This window comes from Amphiura filiformis, chromosome 10, assembly GCF_039555335.1.
Source record: "Amphiura filiformis chromosome 10, Afil_fr2py, whole genome shotgun sequence".
Lineage (NCBI taxonomy): Eukaryota > Metazoa > Echinodermata > Ophiuroidea > Amphilepidida > Amphiuridae > Amphiura > Amphiura filiformis.
In genome coordinates, this window is record NC_092637.1 from 14,647,395 (window position 1) to 14,659,860 (window position 12,466).

General features: G+C 37.1%; 1 protein-coding gene across 1 annotated transcript; it reads left to right on the forward strand.

The window, feature by feature from the left end:
* The first annotated feature begins 610 nt into the window (after positions 1-610).
* LOC140162136 (uncharacterized) lies at positions 611-9,340 on the forward strand. Its single transcript, XM_072185411.1, has 3 exons — positions 611-737; positions 5,287-6,083; positions 8,093-9,340. The coding sequence occupies exons 2-3, from the start codon at positions 5,313-5,315 to the stop codon at positions 8,975-8,977; spliced, it is 1,656 nt and encodes a 551-aa protein (XP_072041512.1). The 5' UTR covers positions 611-737; positions 5,287-5,312; the 3' UTR covers positions 8,978-9,340.
* Positions 9,341-12,466: the final 3,126 nt, after the last annotated feature.

Sequence of the window (12,466 nt, forward strand, 5' to 3'; positions counted from 1 at the left end):
TGAATATAAACGTGTGAATGTGTTTTTTGTGTGTGAATGTGTTCTTTGCTAAGAAAACACAAAAACACTAATTTAAAAACAAGCAAATTCATCCAAATTGCCAAAGTGTGAAATTTACATGTACAAATTGCTTGTTTGTTTCCCATTGGCAGCACACATTTTGTTTTGGGGCAATTTTACCACATATTGTTTTATTTGTAAAATCTAGAAAAACTTATGATTTCAAGCAAAATGAATGACAAAATTGTTCAGAAGATTTTTGATATCTAACCTATTCTGCACTTAATTAATTAATTAGTTAATTAATTAGTTTATTAATTAATTAATTAATTAATATTTGTTACAATCACAAGGTTTATTAATATTTATTTATTTATTTATTTATTTATTTATTAATTTACATGCAATAATACACCCTATTTTTTGGCACAATAAGGAATTTGAATTTGCACAAAAAATAGCCATTGTGAAAAATTCTTTGTGTGAAAATACGGCATATACTATATTGTAAGGATATATTTGATTTGGTCAATGATGCATGCGAATAGTCATACTACTAAAATGGGAATTACAGTGCAGTATACAAAGATCACACAATTTGTGGTAAAGGGTTTTTACTGACTGTATGTATAATGAAAGTCATACTTGGGAAAATCCTATTTGACACAAGTAGACTCCATTTAAGTACAAATCCAGGGTGCTTGTGAGTTTCCTACCTTCAACAATTTCACTTACAGGTAGGTACGTCCTTGTAGATTAAAGGTAAAAAAGTAAATTGGAACTTAAAGATTAAAAGACAATTGTAATAGGCTGGGATTTAGTATCCGTTAGAGATATACCCTCTGCCGGGACCTCTGTAACCAAGGGTGTGTAGATTTGGTATACCATGGACTTGAACACATTCAAAATATGAATGAATGAATGAATGAATGAATGAATTCACTGCACCAGAGCTGTGCTATGCTTAGAAAAGGGAATTGAAGAATCATTGCCTTTGTTAGGATTTTTAATTTTTCAGAAATTACCAAACGTTAACCAAAGCCCTAATTTTGTTATATAAAAATTAGCTTAAATTAGGCAGTTTACTATTAGTGTGCTATTTGCTGTGTAAGTGACATAATTAATCGGATTAACTACCATAGCAATAGATGAATACAATTTTGAATATATCGTTCACACGGCCGTAACTATGCATTGAACCATAATTGTCAAAGAATTGCTAATCACTTGCACCTGTAAGATTAGTATCTTTGAAAAGAGCGGTATTATTCCAACTATGTTTGCTGACATACACAGGTGATTAATGCAATCTGCTTGTAGTACAGGTCGGTCTATTCAAAAAATTGTGTTCATCTATTACTGTGGTAGTTAAGGGAGGTCTAATGAGCGTGAACCTGGTTTGGATGCAGAGGGAGTGTGCCTGTAACAGACACAGCCACCAGAAAAGGACCAGCTCAGATCGCGCGCCAAATAAGTTTGCAGTCCAGAAATTTCATTTTTTTCTCAGCCTTGCAAAAAATAGGCAGAGGTGGGAATCGAACCGGGACCTCGGTGTTGTAAAACCTACTGCGTTACCACTGAGCCAACTTACAATCAGCTATGAGAAGTTTGATAGTAATCCTTGATATTGCTGAATAGAATAAATCAATACTGATAGGTCTATTTATCTAATGTACGATGTTATTCAAATTGGCCTATAAACTAGGAATATAATGTGAAATGACTATCAATCGATCAATCAATCAAGTTGTCAAGTTATCAACAATCAATAATAAACCGACGTGAGGCCTATCATGGAATATTACTAACTAGGCCTACTAACTAATATACCAAATAAATAAAATAAATAAATAAGTCAGTAAATAAATAAATAGGCATAGGCCTAAATAAATAAATAAATACATAATGCAGAATGCAGTTAGTATTTTAGTTGCAAAATTCCAAACATTCTATTCACACATTCTATTATAATTTTCTGCTATACTGGGGGTCGTGTGGCGCAATGGTTAGAGCATTGGACTCATGATCGTAAGGTTGTGGGTTCGAACCCCATCTCGGCCATTGCTTCTACTCAACAGACCCTAGAGTAATCATTGTACCGTACAAAAATGGACCATCAGGCTATGATGTTTCCAAATAGACGTAAAAGTTTGTAGAAATTGACCCTGTGTCAGCTTGGTGAAATGGCGATGAAAATCGCCCCTGCCGAGTTCCTCCGGGAGTTTCCAATAAGACAGACAGAGATACACGCAAAGGACCTGTGCCTTTAATATGTCCGCGCCTAATCAATAATGAGTCTTTCACCATGCTCACACACCATATTAAACTATTGTATCCCTGCAAGTATAGTACTGACTAAGTCCTAACACCTCAATGAAATGGATGCTATAACGCATCCAATCAAGCGAACATATCAAGGTCATATCAGGCGTTATACAAAGAATGGTCAAAGGTCAACGTTTCCAAAGAAGTATAGTAATAGATGTAGACACAAGCTTTCGATGCGGAAACATAAACACATAGTCGTCAGTCGTGTGGTTTTTGAGATTTGATACTGGCGCTGAAGTCTATTGGCTGTCCCAAAATCAGTACCAGACCCGGTTTCCAGGCGGCAATGTGTGTGTTGTTACAAGGAATGCAAACATAGAGGAATACGACATCTATCGTGAGCCAATCTGCATTCTGTTGCCTGCAAAAGCCGACGATCAGGTAAAATTTCTAAAAGCAGCGTGACTAGATATTTGCGTTAATTTCATGATACGTGTAAAACGCATTGAAAACGCCAAATTGCAGTCATAAAATATATAATATTAGTAAATCACCCAATCGAATGTTAACGTGGGTATGTGGAAAAGAACTGCAATAACAATAACAAACTATGTGCCCAAAGAGTTGTCTTTGGCATGTCGCTTTTGAAATATGACCAAAAATATCAAATTTTGGAAAACGCCCCAAAATTTAAAACAAACACGAACCTTCCAAAATAAATATATATTAGCACTCGGCGGCCCAGTCACTACCTGCCGCTGTGATTTGGGGTAACTCATTGCTTCCCCTCTCCAGATACCGGAACTTCAAGGTCGCTCATACCCCAGCCCTTAATCTGATTATTATGTCACTTACCTTTACTTTACTTTACGGCGAATACTGGGAATTTCAATTGAATGAACTCATTTCAACAGCTGTATTCAATTCAACCATGGTAGGTATTATAATAACTACCATGATTCAACTAGGTCGCATATCGCTCATTTTAAACTATATACAACGTGAACGCACTTTTCGAAACTGGCTGCGAGATACATGTACAGTAATGGCTCTCTGCACACGGGACTGACGGCTTAACATCCCCTCCGAAGAACGGAGTACTTTCATGATTCTTTTACCCAATTCTAAACGAACCACAGGGAGAGCAGAAGTCTGAATTTAATCTACAGATGTTGCCAATTAATTTCAGTCAATATTCCAGCAAATCGCCACCGCTGGGAACTGAACCCGGGACCTCATGCACTAAAGGCAAGTACCCTAACCATTGCGCCACGCTCTATCACCTAGACTTATGAGTGCCCATCCCTATACCCAAAATTAACCATGGCAGTAGGTGAAGCCACATATCCAAGGTGATTTTGGCCGGGTAGTCGGAGTTACTAGACGCAGAGAAATAACGCATTCATGTTTGGAGAGAAGGACATGCTCATTTGCGTGATTGCTGCGCTATTATCGCTTGCATCAAATGCAACATGTTCCGTAAATGCAAACATGTGTGTCTGCTTGTTTGTGTCCTTACCAAAATTGTTGCTATGCAGTGTTGATTTCTTTCTGATTTCACTACGCACACCAAAGTCGGTTGTGTAGGTTTTTGTTTGTCTGGGGTTGGCATGGTCGGTCCGTGTCACGCACACGCGAGCGTTCATCATACAGTGTACGCGGAAGGTCGTCACGCTGTTGTGCAGCTGTGTTCATTCAATTGAAATTACCAGTATAATAATTTTGGATAAAATTTACAAGTTAAAATTGTAAAGTTGCATGGATTTGACTTAAGGGTGGTCTTAACCCTGGAATCATGGAAACTATAACTTCTAAATTGTTAATATATAAAAGTATACATGTTTAGAATTTTTTTTAAATTTTGACCAATTTTGAGAAATTTACATCAAAAATGGTTAGAATTGCTCAATTGTGCTTTAAAATCATAAAAAGCCTGATTTTCACCCAAATGTCAAATATTTTTGGTGAAGTTGATCAAAATTTTTAAAAACTGAAAAAAGCTGTTCCTAAATATTTTTATCTAGTTTTGAAAAATTGATAAAAAAAATTCTCAAGAATTTTTTTGTTACAGTGACCGAAAAAATGTGGGCTAAAAAACCCTTTTTTGGGGAGGGGGGGGTTTCTCCAAAAGTGAGCATTTATGCCCACATTTGGCCTCGCAGATGGATTCATATTTCCATTCTAAATATGTATACTTTTTATACTTTAGACAAGGGCAAGGGCATTTTCCCCTAAACAAATTTCTCGCCCCACCCAGATCCCCCACTTTCAAGGCAAAAAAACCCAAATTACACAAATTTCCCCTTTTTGTGGCAATTTTGGGCCAAATTTGTTGATTTTGCTCCCCCCATATGCCCCCCGAAAAAATTCCTGGTGATTGCAGGATAAAATTGGGCTTGGATGTACTATCCCAGCAAACACAAAAACGTTTTAAATAAGTTATATTTTGGCTTTTGGTTTAGGTAAAAACGTTTTAATATGTTAATATATTTGCACTCAGCAAACACAGAAATGTTCTTAAATTGTTTTATTCATAACGTTTTAATAATATTTAAATGTCGGTTTTATAAAAAGGTCATGAAAACGTTTTTAAAACGTTATTGCAAATATTTTGGGCAAACATTTGTCGCAAAATATTTTTTCAAATAACATTCTGTTTAGAATGTTTTGTACCAAGTTTTCAAAAATGGTTTTGTAATGTTATTAAAACGTTTTTATACCCTTTATATGACCCGACATTTAAACGTTTTATGTAAAACATTTTGTGTTTGTTAGGCAGTAGATTATCAAAAAATGTTTTTTAATGTTATGAAAAGGTTTTATACCCTTAATATATCCTTTATATAACCCGACATTTAAACATTTTCTGACAACCTTTTATAACCTTTTGCGAATGATGTCGAAAACGTTTTGTGTTTGCTGGGATAAGCAGACAACTAAGAACATTTTATCCTATTTTCAAAGTTATGTAAACATGTTTTGCATATTTCCATGAAATCATTTTTTTCATATTGACAGATCTAGTTTTCTCAACTCAACTCACCATGCCTTATACGAAAGTTAAAAGATCAGATCTCCAGTTTGGGCGTGTGCTTGGTACAGGAGGCTTCAGCACCGTATACCATGCAATATGGACGCTAGCAACAGCAAGAACTACTCAAGAAGTTGCTGTGAAGAGACTAAATGCCTTAGAGACAAAAGAACTAGAAATCATGTCTAAGCTTGACCATTCCCACATTGTGAAACTCCTAGGAGTAGTTGATGAAGTGCCAGATTTTTTCTTGATTTTGGAACTTTGTGCAGGAGGCACCTTGAGGCATTATCTAGATACATTTACAATGAAGCGATTACCGTTTACTCAGTTCCTGGATTGGATGAAGCAAGCTGCTCTTCCTATTCAGTATTTAAAAGAGAAGGGCGTGGTCCATAAAGACATAAAATCGCCCAACTACCTGATCACAAGTGGAAAGATCCTTAAATTGAGTGACTTTGGTATATCTAAGGAAATTGACATCACACGGAGTAATGCAACAGTAATAGCATCATATCCATGGATGGCTCCAGAGCTGTATACAGATCAGACACTTTCTCCCAATTATGATATGTTCTCTTTTGGGGTAGTGGTGTGGGAGCTATGGACAACAGACTTCCCTCATAAAGGTTTAGAACATCAGGTCATAGCATGGAGAGTATGTCATGAGAATCAGCGACTACCAATTCCTGATGACTGTCCCGAAGTTATAGCAGATCTGATGAGACAGTGTTGGGACAGTAACTGGGGAAAGAGGCCTAGCATTGCACACGTACTATCAATAGTAAGTATAGTTGATCCTCACTAAGGCCCGTATCCATAGGCTGTTCCCTTGTGGCGTGTGCCCTTGTTCCGTGTTCACTTGTTCCCATGTGACCTGCCACACAGACAACCTATGGATATGGCCACTAAGCAAAACAAAGGTTCGTTGTCTGTGTGGCAGGTCACATGGGAACAAGTGAACATGGAACAAGGGCACACGCCACAAGGGAACAGCCTATGGATAAGGGGCCTTACATACCTCATACAGAACAAAAGTCCAAGGTCAACAGAGTTAAACGGCCCTTCAACAACTCTCCCTATACGCCGTAGAAGTGACGTCATAATCGGATTAACTACCATAGCAATAGATGAATACAATTTTTGAATAGACCGCCCTGCACTACAAGCTGATTGCACTAATCACCTGTGTAGGTCAGCAAACATTGGTTGAATACAATACCGCTCTTTTCAAAGATACTTATCAAACAGGTGCGAGTGATCAGCCTTTCTTTGACATCTATGGTTCAATGCATCGGTACGTACCGCGTGAACGTTGTAGTGTAGGGCGGTATAGTCAAAATTGTATTCATCTATTGCTATGGTAGTTAATCCAATTAACTACGTCACTTCTACGGCGAATACCTTTGTACAGGAGTCATCACCCAGACAAACAAGTACTGAGTCAGCAGTTGTTAATCTGTGATGAATTCACACTTGTACAGTAGCGTACGCAAGCGCGAATACGCTTTTTGGAGGTAGCGGCTAAACATTGCCGCTTTAATCTGTAATTTTATTGCTGAAATCACCAATCTTTTTGTAAGGCTGAGTGGCAATGATTAACTGACATTCCTCATGAAATAATCCTTGGAATTATACGGTCTTTAGCTTGTTTTCGTTGTTAAAAGGAATTCAATCATGTTTCACCGTTGTTCATCACCGTTTAACAACGATCGTCCGGCAGCTAAAGCTGCCTTCGCGAAGTAAACCACGCAGACACGCCGGATGCGAGTTCATCGCCGTTTAACAATGCGCGTCTGCGTGGTTTACTTCGCTCGGGCAGCTTGCCCTCGTGAAGTAAACCACGCAGACGACGCGGACGCATCGTTAAACGGTGATGAACAACAGTGAAACATGATTGAATCCCTAATTTGACCTAGCTTATCCTGTATCTCGGTAACCAAATATAAGAGGCAGTGCAAACTATTTTTGTTTAAATTCTGTGACTTGATAAATAAGTTGATCCTATTTGAAAGAAATCGTAGCATTTTCAAATTTGGACCCTTGGGATTAACCTTTGACATTTGACACCCTTTGTCTTATATCTCCTTAACCATAGATAGTAGAAACAATAGGCTTAAATCCCCTAATGTTTTAATCCTTGTGAGAAGACGGATAGTTTGATATGCATTTTACAGTAATCCAAGCATTTTTCATTTTTGACCACTCGATTATGGATTTATCCCCCTCCTGGAGTTAGTCTACACTTGGGTAATAAATTGGAGCTTAATTTTTCTAATTGTCTCAAGGAACCGATATCAACCCTCAATCCTTCCTCTGGTCTAGTGGTCACAAAAACATTAAAGCCATTTTCCATAACACTAGAACCTGCTTCATTTTGATTAATTTTATTGATTATTATTGATTGAAAAGGAAGGTCATAACAATTATTAACTTCAGAGAGAGAGAGAGAGAGAGAGAGAGGGGGGGGGTGGTTACAAAAATGTGACTTTTGTCACTGACGTATTTAAGACCCCTTCCAAAGAAAATAACAGCAGAAAATAAAAGCCCCTAGTACAGGCAAAAAGAAAAAATGCTGTATCATAATGATAAGCAATTATTATCAATATTGTGGTTGGTTGTAGTATACTACCATGATCATAACAGGGGGGTTGAGCTGATATAAAACTCTAAATGATAATGCCTATCTCACAATATGATAATGCAAGTTGATAAACTGCAGCAATATAAAAATTGAAACAAGTTAAGCAGCAACCACAATAAATGGATAGTTATTCCTTTTGAACACAACAGGTCGCAGCAGTACACAAACATGACAAAGCCAGACAACAAGAACTTATTGGTGGTTATTGGATGCTTGAGAGGAAAATTGGTGAGGGTGAACCTGGTAAGCTGAGATGGCCAATTGGCATTGCAGCCAACCATCAAGGAGATGTGTGTGTAGCAGATCATGATGCAGCAAAGATACAGCTGTACAGTCAACAAGGAATGCACAAATTCAGCATAGATACCAAGCAAGGACTGGAACCTGGGATACACTCAATGCCTAGAGAAGTCAGAGTAAGCTCAGATGGTAGTTTGTATATTACTGATTGCACACGGTTCATTAAAGTCTATGGTCCAGATGGAGTGTATAGAAAAAAGTGGCCTGCAGTATCATCTCAACACAAACCCTCAAATGCTGAAAACACTTGCCTAGTAGGTCTAACTATGGATGCTAAGGGTCAATTACTAGTAGGAGAAATCAATCAGAGATATATCAGCAAACACAGACAGGATGGATCTCACATTGCAAGCATCAAGGTAGGCATTAAACCAGAATCACTGGCTGTGACATCAGAGAATGCAATCATCATAAGTGACTGGGTAAGTAACTCAGTGCATATTGTAGACAATGGTGGACAATTGTTGCACACTGCCAACCATCCAACTCATATACATAGCTGGCACCCAACAGGAATTACCTGCTTTGAGGACATCATCTGTATTTGTGACTATTATAATAAGTGCATCCATTGCTTCTCTCCATCTGGTGAATACCTGAGAGATATCTCCATCAGCATCCCAGGTAAACCCAGATGTCTTGCCTTCACAGCAGATGGCAAGCAACTGATGATTTCGTATAATGCTAGTTATAATGCTCTTTGTGGTATTTTCGTATATAAACTGATATCTTAACCACCTATGGCAGGTTATTTGCTATGCAGAGAATCTAGTTTTTGTATTGAAAACCCTATACTAGTTTGTAAAATTTATTTGAAAAGCAAGATTTTGAAACTGGGGTTTTTCGGTTGGGAAACAAGGTTTTTCTAGAACTTGGTTTCTCCATATTCATAAACCTGGTTCCTGAAGACATGGTTTTTCATATTGATAAACTGTGGGCGTTTTGTCAAAGACATGGCTTTGCTAAATTAATTTGATCAACATTGTTTCTTGATTTGATACACTTTGGTGGTTTCTCTCTCAAATTCAATAAACCAGGCCTGTCAAAAACCTGGCATTTTCAAATTTGATAAATGGTTTGTCAGTTCAATAAACCTGGTTTCTGCATGGGCTATTCCATTTCAAATCCACACTCCCCCAATGGAAGATTTTGGAAATATCTTCCACAGGTGGAATATGAATTTCAAATAGAATGAACATATAAGCAACTCTATTTGAAACTCACCTTCCGCTACCTAATGTGTTTATTCCATTTGAAATGTATACTCCATGTGGATGATATTTCCAACATTTTCCACAGGGGGAGTGTGGACTTTAAATGCAGTAGCCCAATTTACCAAAAAACAAGCAAGTGTGAACTTTAAATGGAATAGAAAAATTTACACACACAAAAATAATAGTTTAAGATATCCTCAGTGAACAATGTTCGTTGTATCTGATCCAGAAAATGCACTTACTTGTGTACGTTTCGCAAACACTGTTGCTTTTGTTAACACTTTTAAGAGGAGGGGCACCACCATGAACAGAGATGAAGGGCAGTATCAATTATCTCACATTCTCGATGAGTTTCTACAACAGGGATCAGCTGGCAATACCAAAACCCACGCTGGAGATACATCTAGCATTGGTTGCCAGTAGCAATCACTCATCATCAAGTTTTAACAAAGGCAACAGTGTTTGCTGAAACGTACACAAGTAAGTGCATTTTCTGGATCAGATACAATAAACCTTGTTTACTGAGTTTACTTCACCGATCCTGGTGAATTTGTTCAACCAAGTTTGCTATATATTTTGGAAATGGAAAATCCAGTTTCTCAGTGATAATTTTGTCAGTCATGAAACAGAGATTCTCAGTGAAAAACATGGTTTTTCTCCTTTACTGTGCAAATAAATGACATGGCACATGTCGTATTGGACTGGGGGAGGAGGAACAGAGTGCCCTTCCAGATGCTTTCTGGACTATGTAAATACTTCCCCAGCCACCCTAACCAGAAGTGGGGACAATTACAGATACATTCCCCAACTCTTTGGGATCCATGTAGGCATTATATGCCCCCCCCCCCCTCTCCTGGTTTTTTATCCATCCAAATCCCAGGGTTGCAGGGTTGGGAGATTACTCATTATACAAAACTCGGAACACGGTGAATTACTTGAATAGTGCACTACTGGGCAACTCAACTACCAGGCAGAAAGTGACAAAACCTGTGGTATGAGCATTCGTTTTTGCTTGTGAGCATGCACCAAATTGCATTTTGATTATGTGCCAAAATAGTGTAACATTTTGCATATATCATGCTTCTGTAATCTTTTAAGCAGATTGGCGATGTTATATCCCTCTTAAAAACACCTGGTACATATATATATACCCCATTTAATTTGATTCAACATACTAGAAACCTACATCCAGTGGCATAGCATGAGTCATCCTATTGGAATCACCGACAATGATTAGAGGAGGAGGGGAGCTGGGCACAATCCGCTTTTTGGCAATTTTCCTATAGGATTTCCAAATTTTCAAATCAAAGAGAGGGCGGCAGGCACATGTCCCTATGACGCTATGCCACTGCCTACATCAAGTGAAGATGGAAAATACTGTGGCTTGAAACAGATCAAACTACAACAAAATAAAGTGTCCAATCTTTAAGAATCTTTAAGGAACCTTTCACGAATCTAGCTAAGCGAAACAAGGATCAAAGATCAAATTATGAGAAATGAGAATATCCTCTTATAGGTGCTGTGGGCAAACATTATGAAAATGTATAAACACTCTACATACACGGGAAGGTCATAACACATTAAAGAGACCAGACTCAGTCACAATCGACATAGTAACATACACTGGCGACACATGCGCTTGTATTAAATAGCAATTTTATTTGTTTTGTCTCATATGTTCGGGTCAAAATTAAAAGGGGACATATCTGACAGTGAAAACTAACATTTTGTGGGGAAAAAATACAAATTTATTTTTTATGGAAATGTTACAACATGGCTTTAATTTTACAAGAAGTTGACTTTTCATACATACTGTTTGTTTGTTTCATTTCTTCTTTAACCTGGGACGCTCAATCAGTTGAAAACACAATCAATCAATTATGTTCTTCCATGAGTCCCAGGGAAAATTTTAAGTTTAATATTATCGAAATAATGAGGTAAAATGAAAGAAAACCCACTTACTATCTTGGCTGGTTAACTATGAAGCTCAATGGGGGATTTGATGTCTTAATTAAATCAATGTTGTTCTGCATTGTCTGGTTGGTTTTTTTTAAACCCGATGTTTTGGCATATTTGTAATGTTTACACAATACATGTTCCAACTTACATTTAATTGGAATTAGCAAATGTGTTGCATTTGTAGGGCAACAGAGTAATTTTGAATTGGTATCTTAATAATTAAGACATCAATTTCCCCATAGAGCTTCACAGTTAAGCAGCCAAGATTTCATTTTACCTCATTATTTTGAGAATAATAAAATTAAAATTTGACCGAAAATATACATTATGGCTTTAAGAAAAGTGAAATAGGTTTTGTAGTATAAGTTTTCATTTGGTGGTTTGTTATTATTTTTAAGTTTGTATAATTATGTTATTATTGTAAATTGAGAGAAAAGATTTAAATTTCATCACAAATGTATCAATTTCATGTGAATGTTTTGTCCTTTAAGAAATATTCAGCGAGATATGTGATGGTAAATGTGAATAATTAAATATCATGCAGATATCATGAACAGAAGTGTCTTAATTTGAGTCCTTATTTCAGTTATTGTGCTTTTTGATTTTGCCTCTTGTAAACTTGCATACGAATATTATGAACATAAAGAATTTTCTTTATGTAATTTGCACTTTAAGGCATGTCGGAATGGTGCTTGAGCTAGTGGTATTTGTGCTCAAATATTGAGAAAACTAAATCTTGCACTCACAGGGAAAGGTGTGGGTTCAATATGTGAGATCGTAAGGCTTATTGTAATGGGGTTTATTTTTCCCCAGTGCATGATTTTTCCTTGGAGAGCGGAAATAGCGAAAACTTTGCGATAATAGCAATAAATGTGGCCAGTGGCTTTCTTAAAAACTCTTTTTCTATAAGATCAATGTATTGCCATGCAGATATTATTATATTATGTAAGCAAAATTACCAAATCTGGAACAATAGGGCTTATGGCCTGAAGGCTCCGTCTTGCCTTAAATTGGTAATGGGGCTATAGACGATTCCAACGAACCAAGTCA